The sequence below is a fragment of the Theropithecus gelada genome, chromosome 5 (genome assembly GCF_003255815.1).
Source record: "Theropithecus gelada isolate Dixy chromosome 5, Tgel_1.0, whole genome shotgun sequence".
Classification (NCBI taxonomy): Eukaryota; Metazoa; Chordata; class Mammalia; order Primates; family Cercopithecidae; genus Theropithecus; species Theropithecus gelada.
In genome coordinates this window covers 14,895,156-14,915,441 of record NC_037672.1, presented here as the reverse complement: position 1 = coordinate 14,915,441, position 20,286 = coordinate 14,895,156, and the positions used below count along the sequence as shown (strand labels likewise).

General features: G+C 42.7%; 1 protein-coding gene and 1 non-coding gene across 4 annotated transcripts in view; both read left to right on the top strand.

The window, feature by feature from the left end:
- The window catches only part of PROM1 (prominin 1), a 116,092-nt gene that overhangs the window by 60,279 nt on the left and 35,527 nt on the right, over window positions 1-20,286 (top strand). For all 3 annotated transcript variants that reach the window (XM_025385919.1, XM_025385920.1, XM_025385921.1), the window contains 6 exons: window positions 857-946; window positions 5,943-6,160; window positions 8,252-8,326; window positions 11,225-11,288; window positions 15,169-15,328; window positions 17,926-18,078. In XM_025385919.1, the coding sequence (XP_025241704.1) occupies window positions 857-946; window positions 5,943-6,160; window positions 8,252-8,326; window positions 11,225-11,288; window positions 15,169-15,328; window positions 17,926-18,078 (760 nt within the window). The remainder of the gene's footprint in view (window positions 1-856; window positions 947-5,942; window positions 6,161-8,251; window positions 8,327-11,224; window positions 11,289-15,168; window positions 15,329-17,925; window positions 18,079-20,286) is intronic.
- LOC112625563 lies at window positions 15,490-15,601 on the top strand. Its single transcript, XR_003119653.1, has one exon. It is a non-coding gene; the product is annotated as a U6 spliceosomal RNA (small nuclear RNA).

Genomic DNA, 20,286 nt, shown 5'->3' with positions numbered 1-20,286 from the left:
GGTTTCTTTGTTTTGACTCATCTCCCATAAAACACGGACTAAGAAATGACATACGTGAAAGTTGGGGGAAGACAGAAAGAGGATTCCCTAGCCTTATTGCCGATGTGTCATTTGTTACTCAGCGATTAGAATCTAGCCCTCATCGAAGGCATCTGTTTCACAGGCAGCATGAAGAATGTCACAGGCAAAATGAAGACTGTTTCTTCATTTTACACTTACTGGAAAGCTTTAGCATTCTTGTAGTCACAAGCGCTCATTCTCCGTTTCCTTCTTGAGGGAAAGATTGTTATCCTACCAGGTGCCCTGCACAGACACAGCCGGCTCCTCAGAGAAGCCAGTGGCTTCAGAAATGGCTGGATGGAGAGGGCTCAGCCCTGCATGCCAAGGTTTAGCTTAGTGCTTCTCAACTTGGGGGTGACGTTTGGCATGTTTGGTGACATCTGGAGACATTTTCGGTTGTCACAATGAGTAAATGTGGGGTGAAGCCAGGGATGCCTCTAAGCATCCCATAATGCTCACGACAGCCCCCACCAGAGTGCAGTCTGGGTGGGAACTCTGGTCTAGTCAAAGAGATTAGATACAGAGGGAGTTACACACAGGTCAAGATGATAACACCATGTTCCTGGTATAAGTAAATACCGGGTCTGTGAGTCGTAGTGATTAATTTTTCACTGGGGAACAGTTGGTGTGGAGACCCTGAAGAGAAATCTCCGTACACGAGTCCACCCCTAGACAGGGTCCAGGATGCAAATGGGTTTTGCAGCAGGAGAGGCTGAGGCAGTGTGGAGAGAATGAGGGTGGGGTGGAGAGATGAGCAGAGGCCACCCTCACCATCCCTGTGCTTATTTGCATGTAGGTATCAATTCAGTGCTAGGAGGTGGAATTCTTGACCGACTGAGGCCCAACATCATCCCTGTTCTTGATGAGATTAAGTCCATGGCAACAGGTAAGCAGCGGGCAAAAATGACCAAAGAAAGTTCCATCCAGGAGTCCCTGGGCTCGGCAGACTCGCTTACTCTTTTCTTGTTCCCTGAGAGCTGACTTGGGGAGAGCCACCGTCCGTGGCCATGCAGACAGTTCAGGTCAAGACACTGTGTTGCAATAGCTTGGTTGTGCTCTTTATTAAAGCCTGTGCCAAAGGTGTTGCCATTTCAGATGATAGGGGCAGAATTTGTTAGAGGCCCACCACCTGTTTTTGTAAACACAGTTTTATTGGAACACAGCCATTTGCATTTGTTTAGATATCATCTGTGGCCGTTTTCGTGCTCTGATGGCAGAGTTGAGTCATTGGAAGAGATATAGTATAACCCACAAAGCCTAAAATATTTACCATCTATCTGGCCGTTTATAGAAAAAGTTTGTTGACTCTGATACAGAAGATAAGGAACCTATAGACATTTAGGTCATCTGAGGGAAATTGATTCATTTTTCCTTCCTGAAAGTGAAACTTAGAAGCAAGGAATATACATATATATCTTAAGCCTCCATGGTCAATGATATAAGTGACAGATAAACTGCATGCTCCACTGTAATGAAAAAAGACCTCCCAGGCCCTTCCAAATGTTGAGAAAAATGTCCTTGCGAGGTACTTGTTGGAGACGACAATTACATCTAGGTAAAACACTCATTTTGCCAATATGAATTTTGCTTTCATGAGCTAGCATCCCTGAGAACGTAGTCCATAAAGAAGATAATTGTGTAGAAATTGGAAAAGTATTCCTGTTCCTTTTGGCATGCCTTATAGTTCAACAACTGAGATGAATGTGTGGAAACAGGAGGATGTGCAGAACAGGCCAGGAGTTGTTAAGATGAGTCCTAACTAGTTGAAAGGCCTTTCCTTCCCTTTCTCCTTGACCCTGCAAAGGGTCCAGCCAACAACAACATTCTCAACATCGACAATAACATCACAAACAACATCCTCTGTTGTTGATGCCTTAGATTTCTCTAGACATCTCTTCTCTTCATCACCAAGCATTTTCTTTCCAGGCAAGGAAATGGAGACCCAGAGAAGGGATATGACCTCAGAGACCATTGCCTCCTGCCTTCCTGTCCTGGCTTTTTCCACATGGCTTCTCCATTCCTTCTTTCATTCCTTCCACCCTCTCTCCCTTTTTGTCTTTCCTTCCTTCCCTTCTTCCCTCCTTCCTTCCTTTCTCCTTCCCTCCCTCCCCTACTCCTTTCTTCCTTGCACACCTGGCCACTGTCCATCATTCCAGTCTTACTTCCATTTTGGGACACTCATCTCTGATGTCCCTTCCTCTTCTCGTAAGAACATCAGTTCTGTTCAATTAGGGACCCATCCTTATGACCTTATTTAACCTTAGTTACCCACCTAAAGGTCACATCAGCAATTAGGGCTTCAACATATGAATCTGGGGGAGACATATTAGTCCATAGCAATTGGTTAGCTGTGAAGTGGTGGAGTTGGGATTCAGACCCTGTTCTAGCAAGAGCCTGTGTTACCTGGACCACCCTAGATGGGACTTAGTACCTTGAAGAGTATTAAGATGGAGGGTGCTGTGGCGACATCCACAAGGAGGCAACACGTGCACCTCTGGAGGGAGAATTGGAAATCTGGGATTCCAGTGCTCACATGGACATAGATGATGCCAGGCATCCCTGCAGCCTGAATCCCTCGTGCATCAGTGCGTTCGCAATATTGAACAAGATCTTTTTGTTTTCCAAAAGCTTCAAAGTATTTTATGTCTATAACATATTAATTGGGTTGTAACTCTGGGAGTAATTCCAGGCCCACGAAGATCACATATAGTATGTGACTGCAATGTTGAAGAGATCACATATATTATGTTTGCAATATTGAAGAGATCCAAGGTCTCTTCCAGCCCCAAATTAAGTAATGGTGAAGGCTGGGCAAAAGTATATGAATGATGCACTGTGGTTGATGCGTTGGAGTAGTTGTTACTTTTTGCCCAATGTTCTTGCAATTTTTAGTAACTGAATTATAGTAGTTTTTAGGTAAAAGATGATTCAAAGATTCTCTTTTTCTCTTCAGTGCCTTGTGTGTTATTATTATTATTATTATTATTTTATTTATTTATTTTTTTTGAGATGGAGTCTCGCTCTGTCGCCCAGACTGGAGTGCAGTGGCCGGATCTCAGCTCACTGCAAGCTCCGCCTCCCGGGTTTACGCCATTCTCCTGCCTCAGCCTCCCGAGTAGCTGGGACTACAGGCGCCCGCCACCTCGCCCGGCTAGTTTTTTGTATTTTTAGTAGAGACGGGGTTTCACCGTATTAGCCAGGATGGTCTCGATCTCCTGACCTCGTGATCCACCCGTCTCGGCCTCCCAAAGTGCTGGGATTACAGGCTTGAGCCACCGCGCCCGGCCTTGTGTGTTATTATTAAAGTTCTTTTTTTGTTTGTTTGTTTGTTTGCTAAAAATGCTTTGCAGCCCTATGTGTTTAGTGAGTTTTGGAGAGAACAGAAACATGCCATTGTTTTGGTGTACAAATCATATTTGGACTGCAGATCAGGACCTATAAAGGAAATATACTATGGGCTGGTAAAATGGTAATTCACTAAAATTGAGAACCTCAGATAGCTTTTCCACTTTCTTCAGATACATAATATATATGATGATGGTGGGCCTGGACTGACTCCCAGAGTTACAACCCGGTTAATAGTTTATAGACATAAAACACTTTGAAGCTTTTGGAAAACATGTATTTATCACTTCTGAGTCCTCCCTGTGACATGACAGAATATTATCCATAGCCTAGAATGGCTATGAACAGTGCTTAATACACATTTCCTGGGCCATGCTTTTATTTTGTCACCTGTCATTCTCCGTAGTTGTTGTTGGTGGTGGTGGTGGTGGTGGTGGTGGTTCTTGCCTTAAGATAATTTATCTTGAAGTCAAAGTGAAAAGGACTGTGAGGAGTAAACCACGGAACATTAAAATGTGAAGTGTGTTTTAGCCTGCTCTTTTGTGTTCTTCTATGTATTTCTGGTGTATTTCGGTGTATTTCTGTGTATTTCTGGGGTACTACTGTGTATTTCGGGTTGCAGCTGAGTTCTTTTTTGTTTTGCTGTGGTTAATATTTATTGAGCTTCTACTATGAGCCAGATACCAGGCTTTATGCTTCACCGACAATACTGAATGATAGGTGGGAGAGATGAAAAACTGATACCCAGGGTGCTCTTTGATAGTCCTAAATATTATTATAATCTTAAATATTGTTAAGCTATGATTAGACTGAAATTCAAGAGAAAATACTGTTTGAAGCAGAGTTTAAGATTTTCTATTCAGGTAAAGTGATAGAAATTTGAGACCAAGGAAGATACAGTTCAATTCTGGAAGCCTCCCCAGGTCTCTGGGTACTAGGTTGCAGTATCTAACCAGACCTAGTTAGCATGGGGGAGACCATCTCCTAAGAGCTCAGCCCCACAAGCTATTAGGGCACAGCCTGGAATCAGATTCTTCTAGTAACCAGGAGGTGACCCAACCCACTCCCTAATTTATAGATGAGACTGAGGTCCTGAGAAGTGAGAGTTTGCCAGATGTGCTGTAGCAGGATAGAAGCAGAACTGGAATGCAGCCTCGGGTTACTTTTGGCTAGACTCAACATGAAAACATTTTTAAAATGTGTGTGTGTGTGTGTGTGTGTTTAACACTCAAGTATTATCTGTTATGTGGCTGCCAGGAAAGGATGTGGAAGCCAGTTTTTAAGGGCATTCATACTTTTCCTTGAAACACCCAATTGCAGCTTGATCCTCAACCATCTGTTCCGTGAGCCACAGAGCAAAGACCTGACCAAGAAGATTTATTTGCTTAGAAGAAGAGCAATGCCCTCTAATTAAAATTTCACATCTTGTACTGCTGTGGCTTTGAGCCACTATAGAAAAAAGTTGTAATTCCCTACCTTCCTAGTCATGTATAGGTAGCTCCACCATCCAGATAAATCATGATAGCAAACAATTATTCTGGATTTCCTAGTACAGATGCCCCTCCACATACACGATGGGGGTCACATCCCAATAAACCCATGGTGAAGAGAAAATATTGTAAGTTGAAAATGCTTTTAATACACTGTAGAATATGCATTGTTTGCCCTCTTGATTGCATGGCTGACTGGCAGCTGTGGTTCGCTGCTGCAAGAGAGTATCCTACCACATATCACTAGCCTGGGAAAGTTCAAAATTCAAAATTCGAAGTGCGATTTTAACTGAATGCATACAGCTTTCCACTATCACAAAATTGAGAAATCATAAATTGAACTATTGTGAGTTGGGTACTCTCTGTATAAGAATGTGTCCTAGGGGGTGGGGCTTCCGAAATTAAACAGATAGACCACTGCCTTTGAGGCATTTTCATCTGACTGATCTAACCCCCCTGTTGCATGATGAACGTGGTGGTGTTTCTGTACTTGAAGACGAGGAAATTGGCTCAGAGTGGTTCAGGAGTCTATTTTCAGTCACATAGCACATAGCAAAGCTGAGATCCATGCCTAGACTGGCCTCAATCTAAAACCGTGCTCTTAACTACTGTGCTGGTTTTGATTCCAACTCTTAGAATAATTAGAGCTAAAATATGTCTTGATGTAATCCATTTTGATGTGCATTTAAACTGCTAGGATTGACTTGTTTGGACTGACCTCTTCGAGGCTGGGTGGTGACGACTCTGCTGACCACTGCTGGCCAGTTAATGCCGCATCGAGGTGTCCCCATCACGCTCCTGGGTTGGTGCTTGCCCCCCTGCTTCTTGTTGGAAAGAGACCCTAAGCGGGAGAGCAGAGCTGGTTGGAGCAGCTGTTAGAGCAGCCTAGCGATGCTCCTGTATTCCCCTCAGGCTGCCCCTTGCACTGTGTCCCTCTCACTGCCATCTAAAGTCATTTACCAGTCCATCCCACGTCCGTTTAGACACACTTTTGTAGATGAGGAAGGACTTGGCATGTCTGTTCTGAAGTGGGCTGTGTTTCTACAGCAATCAAAGAGACCAAAGAGGCATTGGAGAACATGAACAGCACCTTGAAGAGCTTGCACCAACAAAGTACACAGCTTAGCAGCAGTCTGACCAGCGTGAAAACTAGCCTGCGGGCATCTCTCAATGACCCTCTGTGCTCAGTGCGTCCATCAAGTGAAACCTGCAACAGCATCAGATTGTCTCTAAGCCAGCTGAATAGCAACCCTGAACTGAGGCAGGTGAGTGAGCAGGCATGAGTTTGCCATGGTCAAGGGCTGCATGCTGGGGACTGCCAGGCAGGGCTAGGTGAGGGTGACCTATCCAGTGCACGGTGGCCTGACTTGGAGATCGGTTAGCCCCTGGCCTCTGTCACCCTTCTTGAGTCATTTGATCGCCATATTGGAATGACCACAGCAGGAACAAAGGAGTAAAAGGGAACCGCTTTGTGGGAGTTCTCTGCCACTGAATGAACACATCAGAATTAATTCAGCTTTACAAGGAGAAAAGGAAACAATATATTCATGTAGACCTTTAAGAGTTAAAAAATATTTTAAATGATGTGCTTAGTCTATTAACTGCATATGCTGAAATAGAAGAAAAATCTCCCATTTTCCCAAAGAAAAGATTTTTTAAAAAGAATTTGGAACAACTTGGATTATATAAAGTTCTGAGATGTAGGTAAAATGGCCACGTCTATTAATGATGTCTAACTTATTTGGTTAGATACACATCTCACTTTTTTTTTTTTTTTTGAGATGGAGTCTCACTGTGTTGCCCAGGCTGGAGTGCAGTGGCACCATCTCAGCTCACTGCAACTTCCAACCTCTCGGGTTCAGGTGATTCTCTTGCCTCGGCCTCCCGAGTAGCTGAGATTACAGGCACCCCCCACCACGCCTGGCTAATTTTCGTATTTTTAGTAGAGATGGGGTTATACTGTGTTGGCCAGGCTGGTCTCAAACTCCTGATCTCAAGTGATCTGTCTGCCTCAGCCTCCCAAAATGCTGGGATTACAGGTATGAGCCACCATGCCCGGACACCTCACATTTTATATAAAATAACATTTTAGTATGGATATACTTTTTCTCACTCTTACATTTCATTCCATTGCTTTTCAAACATTTCACCTGCAACATCTGTGTCTGGATATCACTGTAATTGTTTTTGATTGAACAGTTTTTTAGAGCTTAGTTGCCTCTGAGTTGTTTGAGATAGATCCTTTTTAGGGGGCACTTTTTATTTTTAATGTTGTATCAAACGTGGAAAACTTGCAAGATGAATGCACGGATCCTTGTTCACACACCCTTTGTCCACATTCTTTAAGGGTCACCATTTTGCACCATTTGCTTTATCATATTTTATCAGTTTATCTGTCTGTTCATATCATTTAATATATACATTCATAAAATAATATGCATTTTTTTCTCAAAAGGTAAGTTGGGGATATGTTGTAGACATCATCATGCCTTTTTACCCCTAAATATTTTATTGTACTTCATAACTTTACATAATCATTATATAATGATCAAAATTAGGATAACATTGACCCGACACTACCATTTAATCCACAGTGTCCATTCAAATGTTGATCTTTCCAAAAATGCATTTTATAACTATCTTCTTTTTTCCAGTCCCGGGTCCAGGCCAGGATTACACATTGTCATTTATTGTCATGTCTCTTTCATTCCTGTTGATCTGGAACAGTTTCTAAGTGTGTCTTTTCTTTTGTGACACAGACATTTTTGAACAGGCCATTTACTTTGTAGAATGGTCTTCAGTTTAGGGTTGTTTGATGTTTTCTTGGGATTAAAGTTACTCATATTTGCCAGGGAAATATCACAGTAGTGATATTATGTTCTTGGACATCATGTGAGAGGCGTATGATGTTTGTCCCAGTGTTGGTAAGAGCCAGAGCACTTCAAATCCATGTATAATGCTGTAAGTGGAAAAACTATTCCAGATTACTCACTAATATAACCACTGACTACATTGCTTTTAAACATGACTTTAAAAAGGTTGTTTACAATTTTATTGAACAATGTTTAGTATTTGAAATTGTGAAGTCATGTATATTACATTTGTGTTAAATTTCTTTGCCTTATTTTTTTAGCTGATTATAGCAAGAGACCTCCAGACATCAAAAAAATTAGTGCTTGTCAAGGAGGGTCTGAGCTGTGTTTTTCCCAAATAAAACTCTATTGTTCAAAAGAAATTGAGATTGTACCCTATAGTATAGACGCTTTGGGACTTGGATATACAATGACTTCTTTCTTCATGAGGAATCGTTTTGAAGGTAACAACCTCGTCTTATATTTCGTTTTATAAATTTTCAGCTTCCACCTGTGGATGCAGAACTTGACAAAGTTAATAACGTTCTTAGGACAGATTTGGATGGCCTGGTCCAACAGGTATGTTTTTTGGAAAAAATACAATCACTGATTTTATATAATTTTAAAGGGTGGACTAGTACGTAAGAAAGTGGGAAACAGCAAAACAGTGGAATTCCAGAGAAGGGTTACCAAGAAGGGTGATAGCTATTACCTTCCAGGCAATCGTGTTCACCATTCCAGCTCCCAGGATTTTTGTTAAGCACCTGTGATGTGTGAAGTGGCATGCTAAGACCATGAGAGATCAAGAAGAACATGACCTCTGCTTTCCTAGGCCTCAGAATTTAGTGGGTGTAATCCTGAACCCCACACTGATTCTAATACAGAATGCTGTCCCCCTGTGCCAGTGAGTCAGCTATACTGGTTTTCCTTTTGTTCTTTCCCACCTTCATGCATTTGCACACGCTCTTCCCTCTGCTTGGCACTCTCTTCTTTTCCTCCCTCCTAGTAGCCTTGCTACTTAGTTATTTTATTTATCTATCTATCTATCTATCTATCTATCTATCTATCTATTTATTTATTTATTTTTTGAGATGGAATCCCCCTCTGTCGCCCAGGATGGAGTACAGTGGTGCGATCTGGGCTCACCGCAACCTATGCCTCCCAGGTTCAAGCGATTCTCCTGCCTCAACCTCTTGAGTAGCTGGGATTACAGCTCTGTAATCCCACCATGCCTGCCTGAGTTTTGTATTTTTAGTAGAGACGAGGTTTCACCATGTTGGACAGGTTGGCCTCGAACTCCTGACCTCAAGTGATCTGCCCCCCCCCTTAGCCTTCCAAAGTGCTGGGATTACAGGCATGAGTCACCGCACCCGGCCACTACTTAGTTTTTTAAGCTTCATATATCACCTTCTTTTTTTCTTTTGACATGGAGTCTTGCGCTGTTGCCCAGGTTGGAGTGCAGTGGCATGATCTCAGCTCACTGCAACCTCTGCCTCCCAGGTTCAAGCAATTCTCATGCCTCAGCATCCCAAGTAGCTGGGATTACAGGCATGTGCCACCCCACCCAGCTAATTTTTGTATTTTTAGTAGAGACGGGGTTTCGCCATGTTGGCCAGGCTGGTCTTGAACTCCTGACCTCAGGTGATCTACCCACCTCGGCCTCCCAAAGTGCTGGGATTACAGGCATGAGCCATCACGCCCAGTCCATATATCACCTTCTTAACAGGCCTTTCCTGGGCTTCTTGACTAGGTCAAACCCTTTTTAATACATTCTTGCAGCATTGCAAATATTCTCTGTTAATTTCCTCATAACTGTAATTATTTCTTTAATGTCTCCCTTCCCACCACTGGACTGTAAACCCCCAAAAGGCAGGGACAGCATTGGTCTGGAATTCCCTGATTTCCCCAGTAGCTTACTAAATGTTGCTGTTTATTCAATCAATAGATACTGAATATGCAATACGTATTTCTTTTTAGATTATGGTTCAGTAGAGTGCCTGGGCCTATGGGAAAATGAGAGGATAGTTTTATTCTTGACTCTGTCATTTAGCATGGATGTAAAAACATCTCAGATCTCTATTAACCCATTTATGCTTAGTGTTCCATTATTGGAACGCTAAGCTCGTGGGAGTTATTTATATCCTACTGCCAAATGTCATCACCAGGTTCTGATTTTTCACAAAAAATATTTGCAACCTTCAGTATAAGTGGGTTAAACACTTGTCTACGTATGTTTACTAGACACTTACTGACAAAGTAAGTGGCCCTTAAACAAGTTATTCAAAATTTCTTGGTCTTTGCACTCTGGTGTTACTTCATTTGTTAAAGAAGGCATTGAACCGGGAGATCTGTAAGACACTTTCCAGCTGTGAAATCCCCCATGGCATCTGCAAGTCCAGACACAGATGAATGTCAAAGAGTCAGGCACACAGAAACCAACACTAGCACTGGCGTGCTCACTAGCTTAGTCTCCTTGGAGGAAACAGAAGCCATGATGTTCATTTTGTAAGTCATGATGTACATTCATTCTGATGTAGCTAGGCTAAGGTGGAAACTGGCTGGCACCATAAATCTTATGAAGGTTGAAAGTGCTGTACTTTTCCCTGGCAGACAGCTAAGTACACCAGCAGACGGTGAAGAAACACTCACCAAACCCCTTCCAGAGGAAAGGCTGGACGTTTAGTTGAATCATTTGGAAATAATGATATTTCCCTGTCATGGGGGTTTAGCCCCAAAGCCCTATCACTTGGCACGGTTGTTTTTTCTTTTTGTTCTATCCTCACCACAGTTGTATCTTCTGTAAGCTATGCTTTGGGATATATATATATAATTTTTTTTTTTCAGTTACACTATATCTCTAATTTTATTTTTAATTAGAAAGTAAGATTCTGTTTTTAGAAATTCACCTTCTCTCTGCACATGGGATATCGTACCGATCAGGGTCTCTTAACCTCAGCACTGCTGACACCGTGCATGGCTTTTAGCAGTGGGGGCTCTCCTGTGCATGGTAGGGTATTTATGAGCATCCTTGGCCTCTCCCCCCACAATCCCAGCAGCACCCCACAACTGTGATAACCAAAATGTCTCCAGACTTTGCCAAACATACCCCAGTTGAGAACAAAATTCTCCCAGTTGAGAACCACTGGGAGTATATATGTATACTATATATATATGTATGTATAGATATATGTGCCCATAATAGTACCTAGGCTCTGTGTAAATACGTTGATTTTAAAATTATGGGGACCCCCATATGAAAAATTTCTAACATGATCTTTGATTGATATAATTTAAAGATGATGCTCTTTAAGGGGGATTTTTTTAGACTCTTGATGACCATACAATGATCATTTCACCTTAAGATGAATGTTATATTTTTATTTTGCCTCTCTACTCGTACTAAGTTGCAAAATGAGTGACTAGTCAACTAGTCTTCAACTTACCGTGTACATCCATTTATTTTGAAATGTTTTTCAGGGCTATCAATCCCTTAATGACATACCTGACAGAGTGCAAAGCCAAACCAAGACCGTCATAGCAGGTGAGATTCACAGTTTGAGGTGATTTTGTGTCTCTCGGCTTGGAAGGTCAGTACAGAGAAACGTGTTGCCAAGTATTGCATTGTTCTTTTCCTTTAAAAAAAAAAAAAAACAGTTTCTCATTAAAACCGTCAAAACGAAATGAGTATCAGAGCTTTACAACTGTGTCACTTCATTCGGTGACTTAAAAACAAGAACAAACCTGTTGTTGAACATTGATAAACATCATTCGGCCCAGCCGGCAGCTGCCACATGGTTGAGAGCCACAGTGTAATCCAGGTCCCTAGAGTGTGTGCCTTGAGACCTTACAGCAGCCACAGTTGGGAAACTCATTCTGATTTTCACTGAAGAGAAAAACTGTAGATTATTATATTTTCTAGACAAACTTAAAATCCAACTTTTAAAAGGAATACTGTATAAAAGGATTTATTTTGTCGTTAGGAAGATTTTAATCTGTCCACTGACGCTGAGGCAATAGTACTTTAGGCTCCTAAGGTTGCTTACAATTTTGGAGAGACAGAATCAATGTGGAGAGGATTCTACTCAAATTACTGAATCATGCTGTATTTGGGTTATGGGATTTGGGGTGAACGTACAGAGGGAGAGAATGCAGTGGTAGCAGTTCTTTGTGCAATGATAGAGACAAACCTGGGTTATTTGCTTGAAGAAGAAATCTCTGGGCTGGGTACAGTGGCTCATGCCTGCAATCCCAGCACTTTGGGAGGCCAAGGCGGGTAGGTCACCTGAGGTCAGGAGTTTGAGACAAGCCTGGCCAACATGGTGAAACCCCATCTCTATTAAAAATACAAAAATTAGCCAGGCGTCGTGGTGCACCCCTGTAACCTCAGCTACTCAGGAGGCTGAGGCAGGAGAATCACTTGAACCCAGGAGATGGAGGTAGCAGTGAGCCAAGATCTAGCCACTGCACTCCAGCCTGCGTGACTCTCTCAAAAACAAACAAACAAACAAACAAAAAAAGAATAGAAAAGAAAAGAAATCTCTGAAGCTATGTAAAGCTATCTTCTATTTCTTTGAAAAATCAATTTGGTGCTGCTTTTATCTGTTGAGTAAGTGGTTTTAAAATGTTATGTTAGAGATACCTGATTATTTTTCCCTAATAGTGTTTTTTTGACCCGTGAAGAGTTTGAGTAAAAAAGTGTTTTATCTTGCTACATAACACTTTAGATGTTTTGTGGGTTTCCTTTTGTATAGTATAAGATTCTACTTTAAAATATTAAGATATTAAGGACAGGGTTCAGACTTTCGTGTGCTAACCTCTGAAGGCTGATGCATGCTCTGCGTCTGACAGTCACCTGCTCACTAATCTCTGTGTTTAATTTTTTGGTTTCCCCTCTCTGGACCTCTCCTGCCCATACGTGCAGCCCTTCCTTGTAAGTCTGACACAGCAAAGTGTGCTGCGTGCGTTGAGTGTGGCCCATGGCGCATGGTGCCATTGCCTGAGCACGAGCCAGCGTTTTCCTAGAGCCGGGTCAGTGCCGCTCTGTCAGCCTGGGTAGCAGGTGTTTAGTTTCATGTCCTTAGCTCTCATCCCAACCTGAACAGATTATTTAGTGCCAACTCTGTGCCAGGCTCTGCCAGGCACTGGGCTGTGAGATGCATAAGCCATGAGTTCTTCTTGTCCTTTAGTCAGCCATGTGTACACAAACTTGTTGTCACACTCTGGCACCATGACCAGGTTGGTGCCAGGGAAACAAGTTGAGGAGAGGCTAGTGGGAGGCTGCCTGGAAAAGGGGACATTGAGAGAGGTTTGAAGAGGGTATATGATAAGAGAGGGCACCAGTCACGTAGAGAGACACCAGAGCAGCAAAGTCACGGAGCCGTGTCCTGTGTGAGGGCAAGCCAGGCTGAGAAGCAGGCACAGGCCCTAGGAGCTGCTCCTAGAAGACGGGAAGGCTGCCTTCCCCATCTCTCAAAATCTCAAAAGTAACCAAGAGACCCACTGAGTCATTTTTGGCTAAAGATCCTCAGGTGTTTTCACACACGAGCAATGAGCCCCAAGGAGTAACAGTCCTTTCTTAACGAGTCACATCCAAACACCTGACACTCTGTTGCTTGCTTCTGTGTCTTTGATTTCTAGATGTCATAGCTATGTGAAAAACAAACTTTAAAAAAGTTTCCAGGGCCGGGTGTGGTGGCTCACTGCTATAATCCCAGCACTTTGGGAGGCTGAGGCAGGAGGATAACTTGAGGCCAGGAGCTCAAGACCAGCCTGGGCAACATGGTGAGATTCCATCTCCCCATCTCTACAAAAAGCAAAATCATAAAAAATTAGCTGAGCATGGTGGTACACACCTGTAGTCCCAGCTATTTGGGAGGCTGAGGTGGGAGGATCCTTGAGCCCAGGAGGTTGAGGCTGCATCGAGCCATGATCATGCCACTGCACTCCAGCCTGGGCAATACAGAGAGATCCTGTCTCAAAAAGAAAACAAAAGTTTCCTGCCATTTTTATGTGATTACATTTTGAACCAAGCTACCATCTCTATTCTCTACCTAAAGTTCACCGGGAGCCTCAGGATAATATTTTGAGAACTGCTAATCTTGTCTCTCCTGCTGCAAAGAGATTTACCTCTCTTGCAGGATCAGTGGACTTTTAACTGATTAGTGTGTTCTTAGTATGTCCATGTGAAGAATCACTTGGATACAGCCACCTTCAGAACTCATGTGAGCACTGGTTCAGGTGAAATCCTGCACCCTAGGTGAGTTCGATTTTAGGACCTGTGGTGATGGACACTCTCCAGAAAACTGGTCTTCTTTGAACTTAACTCCTGTCTGAGATATTAAGACTGATAGCAAAGGAAACTGGCCACTGAGACTACTATTGGTTTTTGAATAGAAAAGACACAGACGTACTTCCTAAGAAGTCTCAATTTGTATCAGTCAGGTAAAATTTTAACAAAAATATCACCCAGAGTCACTTGCGTTTTTTGTTTGTTTGCTTGGTTTTTAAATGGGGACTTGAGAATTACTCCATTCCTGAAGGCTTTTCTTTTCTTTCTTTCTTTCTTTTTTTTTTTTTTTTTTTTTTTTTTTTGAGGGCGACTCTTGCTCTGTCGCCCAGGCTGGAGTGCAATGGCACAATCTTGGCTCACTGCAACCTCTGCCTCCCACGTTCAAGTGATTCTTCTGCCTCAGCCTCCCGAGTTACAGGCGTGTGCCACCACAACTGGGTAATTTTTGTATTGTTAGTAGAGATGGGTTTTTGCCATGTTGGTCAGGTTGGTCTCGAACTTCTGACCTCAGGTGATCCTCCCACCTTAGACTCCCAAAGTGCTGGGACTACAGGTGTGAGCCACTGTGCCCGGCCCTGAATACCATTTCTTAGATGGAGAAATTATTGTTATTATTTAATTATTTTCCCAAAAGCATGTAATGAGGACTTTAGAGTCAGATAAACCCAAGTTTCGATCCCGTTACCAGAGCTTTCTTTTAAAAGACCCATGGGCAATTAATTGAATCTCTGTGAGCCTCTGGGTCGCTGTTAGTAAAATGGGGAATGGGAATATCTACCTCAGTGAAATAAATGAGTTACTATTTATAAAAGTGCCTGGCACATAGTCTGCACACCATACATTTTAATCACTTGATCTACTTTAAGTAAAGTAAGTAGAAGAAAGAAACTGGCTTGACTTCAATACCATCTCATTAAAGTCAGTCCTCACAGCTTGCTGTTTTGTTGTTAAGTAATTGCTTTTCGATGGTCTTGGCTATATTCATGCTTGTTGTAGAATCTTATCATATTTTAAACACATACATAATGTGAGAAAAACTAAAGGTGGTTCAGGCTTTTCTGTTTGGTTCCAAAACAAAGATTCTATTTCCTCCATGTTTGCAAACGCATAACAAAGGTATCTTCGTTTTCAGGTATCAAAAGGGTCTTGAATTCCATTGGTTCGAATATCGACAATGTAACTCAGCATCTTCCTATTCAGGATATACTCTCAGAATTCTCTGTTTATGTTAATAACACTGAAAGTTACATCCACAGAAATTTACCTACATTGGAAGAGTATGATTCATACTGGTGAGTGTCTCCTTGGAGCTGGTGAACTACGAGAGTGAACTTTGTAGAGAACAAGATAAAAAATCTGACATTAGCACCAGGATCATCTTATGACAGCAAATTGTACAAGGTCATGGCCTGATATATGTTAACCCCAGTTTATGTTTGTTAAAAAAGTTGAAGTGCTCGCTTAGACCAGGCAGCACATATACTAAAATTGAAACAATGCAGAGAAGGTTCACATGACTCCTGTGTACAGATGATACGCAAATTTGTAAAGCGGTCCACATTTTTTTTTTTAAGTTGAAGACTGGACCTTCGTGAGCCAAATATTTGATAATTTGCAACTTTGATGTCATTAGTGGTTTCTGGAATACTAGTTATAATTATCAAACTAGGCATGTAATGAGATTTTAGAGCTTAAAAGTAATTAAGAAGGACATCTGGGAAATATCCTTTTCTATTTTATAAACCAATATAAACATTGGTTTATAAAATAAATATGCAGAGGTTGGTTCTTACTGAAAGAGCATCCTTTTCTTAGCTGTGCTTTGAAACCAGTGAATTGCTCCTAGAGCTTAGGTGAGCGGCTGTGGTGCCCACTGGTTGTCCCATTAGAAAATGTGAGTGGTGGGGTTTGGCCTGGGGTGAGGGTGGTGGACATCCCAGCCAGAGCCCTGGGGAGGGAAGGACTTGGAGGATCAAGAAATTTAGAGGATCATCTATTATGTAAGATGCACTTCTGTCTCTGAAGAGCTCAGCCACCCTTCATATCTCCCAAGCCCATGGAGAGTCCGGAGACTCATTCTCATGTAGATTATTTCTTATACAAGACCACAAGATACGTAATTAAAATTATAGCAATTGGCCGGGCGCGGTGGCTCACGCCTGTAATCCCAGCACTTTGGGAGGCCGAGACGGGCGGATCACGAGGTCAGGAGATCGAGACCATCCTGGCTAACACGGTGAAATCCCGTATCTACTAAAATACAAAAAAATTCAGTCGGGCATGGTGGCGGGCGCCTGTAGTCCCAGCTACTCAGGAGGCTGAGGCAGGAGAAGGGCGTGAACCCAGGAGGCAGCAGAGCTTGCAGTGAGCCGAGATCGCACCACTGCACTCCAGCCTGGGTGACAGAGCGAGACTCCATCTCAAAAATAAATAAATGAAAATTTTTTAAAAATTTTAAAAAGTATAGCAATCGATACCATTTAAGAGACAGTTTCAGTGTGCCCACCAAGCACTTTCTGCATGACATTTCTTTTAATCCTCTCAAAAATTCCCTGGGCTGTGTTCCATTTATAACCCTGTTTTATAGACAAGGAGATGGGCTCAGGGAAGTGAAGTGACTTCCTTAAGGCCGGCTAGCATACAGCGGAGGTGGGTTTTGAAGCTCCATCTGGCTCTGCTTTTTGTCATTGCCACACAAACAACAAGCTCCAGGCGGCACCTGCCATGATTCCCTTGTGGGACTGGGCCACCCCAGCAAGTCTCAGAAAAAACAGAAGGCAGACCCTTTCTCAATGAACTCATAATTTCATTAAAGATCAGAGCTTCACAAACGAGAAAGAATAGCACCATTACCTGTCTACCTGACTGCCATCCATCTCCCTTCCTTTTTCCCCTGCCCTGACACCATGAGCTTATCTTAAAAAGAAAATCAACTGAGCAGATGCTCCTTTAACTCTAAAAGTTTTCTGAGGCCAGCCTCCGTGACTTACTTAATTTTGTGCCCTCACTGTCTGGAACAAACCTCCCCAGAATGGTTGCCTGTGGCTATTACTATAATTACTGAGATTGCTCTTAATTGAATGAAAAGCTTCAGTGGCGACTTTTGTCAAGAGACACCCAGCAGAAGTAAATTCTTTGTTTTTTAGTGTATTAAATGTTGGGAAGCATTACTACCCTTGAATGCCTCTTGCTGCCCGGAAAGTTTGTTCTACCTTCCGGGAATGCCAGTAAGGCCTAATTGAGGATCCATTATCCTAAAATGTCTCGCAGGACCATTATGAAATTGAGATTTGTATTCTGCAGGCATTTGATTTAGGATGCTCATAAAATTCTAAATACCCCATGCATCTGCCACGTAATCTGCTTCAGTAAAGAATACAGCGGCCCCAAATATTTCTGCAACCACAAAATGTTTTAGAAAAAGGCCGGGGAAAAGAATCCAGTATTTCTTTATCTGTAGTCTAATCACAATCTAGCCATATGCCTTCATTATTATAATAGGCACTTAGAACATCAGAAACCTTAAAAGAACATAAAAATCTTAAGGGTGTTTTCATCAATAGCCTTGGAGAAGCTCAGTATGCTGTGCTTATGAACCCTGTGTGACACCTGTGGGAATCAAGGCACAGCAAGGAAGCAGTGATCCCATGACTGCCAAGAACAATGCAAACCTAGGATCAAAATAAAACTTTCTCTGTTGGTTGAATTGGAAGACAAAGGGCGGGAAGGGATCTTTTCATTCAACATAGTTGCCCTCTGAGGAACTGATAGAAGACTCTGATTTTAGAAGCCAAGAATAACTCATCGGCTCCAGCCTCAGTCCAGCAACTTTTGTGTTAGGGTGGCATCGCCCGTGTCATGTATACTAACGCTGTGCTTGCCTCTCCAGGTGGCTGGGTGGCCTGGTCATCTGCTCTCTGCTGACCCTCATCGTGATTTTTTACTACCTGGGCTTACTGTGTGGCGTGTGCGGCTATGACAGGCATGCCACCCCGACCACCCGAGGCTGTGTCTCCAACACGGGAGGCGTCTTCCTCATGGTGTGAGTGCCTGCTCCTCTCTGTCACGTGGGGGTGGGAATGCAAGAGAGAGACTGGGTGCTGACTCTGGTGTTACACAAACCCAGTGCCCTCTGGGCCACGTACGCGGGGTTCCAGCTCCCAGGTCATGAGGAGAGATCTTGCTATGATTGGACCTTCCTTGATTTGGGTACTCTTGTCAAGCATAAACATTAAAAACAAACAAACGAACAAAAGAAAACGACAATAACAACAAAGACACTAAATTACTTGCATTTTGATAGACCAACTTAAGAACACTATTTATATATGGCAGGCTCCTTTTAAAAGCAGCCAGGCTTGCCTTCTTGATTTGTATTGTTCCTTCTTTTTATTCATTCGTTCGTTCATTCATTTACTCACCAGAGGCTGAGCCAATCTCTTGTGGGACAGCAGTATTGGTTAGCAGTATTGCTAGCTTGAAACTCTAGAAACTTGATTTAGAACTAAGGCTGCCAAGCCAGAACCCTTAGGATTTAGACAAGTAGCCTAGATTAAGCATGAGAACAGGTGTGAGGCAGCGGGGAGAGGTACTCCTGCGGCAGAAGACTGGAGTGACTGTCCCTGCTTTGAAGACATTCCCCTCCAAGTTCATGTGTTTGAAAACCTTTGACTCTATGGGCATGGCAGAGCATAGCAGGCATGAACCAGGTGCAACTGGAGCCAGAGCCAGAAATGTAAGCTAGGATGTGGTGCGATGGCTTTGAATGCTCTGCAGAGAGGGAGCTGTGTGGATTCTGTAATCTCTTTTTGAGTCAATATTCTCTTTTGGATAAGATCATGAAGAATCAGCAGTAGGGAGTGAGATGGGGCTCGAGATCAGTGGTTAAGGTTTGAAACAATTCCTTTGGGGAGTGAAGAACAAAAACCTGAGTTGTGTTCTCTCATTTATCCACTTAAGTCACTAACACGGGCCTGTGAGTGAGTGGGCTGGAGAGCAGGTGCTGTGCATTAATTTGATTAATTTGTTTTTTAAAACTTTGAGTTTTCAAACCAAATTGTCACACACATACACACACACACACACACACACAACAAACAAACACAAAACTTTGGGTCACTGGAACAATAAATCAGGCTTCTTATAAGCTATGATTCTAAATCCTTTCCCTAAAATAATTCGGCTCCAGTATGGTATAGGCCTTTGCTAACAAGAGTCTTAACCTTAGAGCTAATGATCTGGGGTCTACCAGGGCTGGACAAAGAACTCCACACACACAGAAGCCTAGAGGCTCACAGGCCAAAGTTAAGAAACTGTTTTTGTCCAGGCGCGATGGCTCACACCTGTAATCCCAACACTTTGAAAGGCCAAGACAGGTGGATCACTTGAGGCCAGGAGTTCGAGACCAGCCTGGCCAAACATGGCGAAACCCCATGTCTACTAAAAATACAAAAATGAGCCGGGCATGGTGGCACATGCCTTAATCCCAGCTACTTGGGAGGCTGACGCACGAGAATTGCCTGAACCCAGGAGGCAAAGGTTACAGTGAGCCAAGATCATGCCTACTGCACTCCAGTCTGGGTGACAGAGCCAGACTCTGCCTTAAAAAAAAAAAAAAGAAGAAGAAGAAAGAGAAAGAAAGAAAAAGAGAAAGAAAGAAAGAAAGAAAGAAAGAAAGAAAGAAAGAAAGAAAGAAAGAAAGAAAGAAAGAAAGAAAGAAAGAAGAAAAGAAAGAAAAGAAAGAAACTTAGCTGCAAGTACCTCTGGACAGAGAAGAAAAAAAAGAGAACTCACATCCAGAAGGAAAAATGAATTTGTCTTCCCTTTTTGTTCAAATACACACAGATACACAAAAATACATTAAACAGAAAATTATTAGGTTGGTGCAAAAGTAATTGCTTTAATGTTTAATTGATTTTAAGTTTAATGTTACAAATGTAACAACCCTGCCTGTAATCCCAGCACTTTGGGAGGCCAAGACGGGCGGATCACGAGGTCAGGAGATCGAGACCATCCTGGCTAACACGGTGAAACCCCGTCTCTATTAAGAAATACAAAAAACTAGCCGGGCGAGGTGGCGGGCGCCTGTAGTCCCAGCTACTCAGGAGGCTGAGGCCGGAGAATGGCGTGAACCCGGGAGGCGGAGCTTGCAGTGAGCTGAGATCCGGCCACTGCAGTCCAGCCTGGGTGACAGAGCGAGACTCCGTCTCAAAAAAAAAAAACAAAAAAAAAAAACAAAAAAAAAAACCAA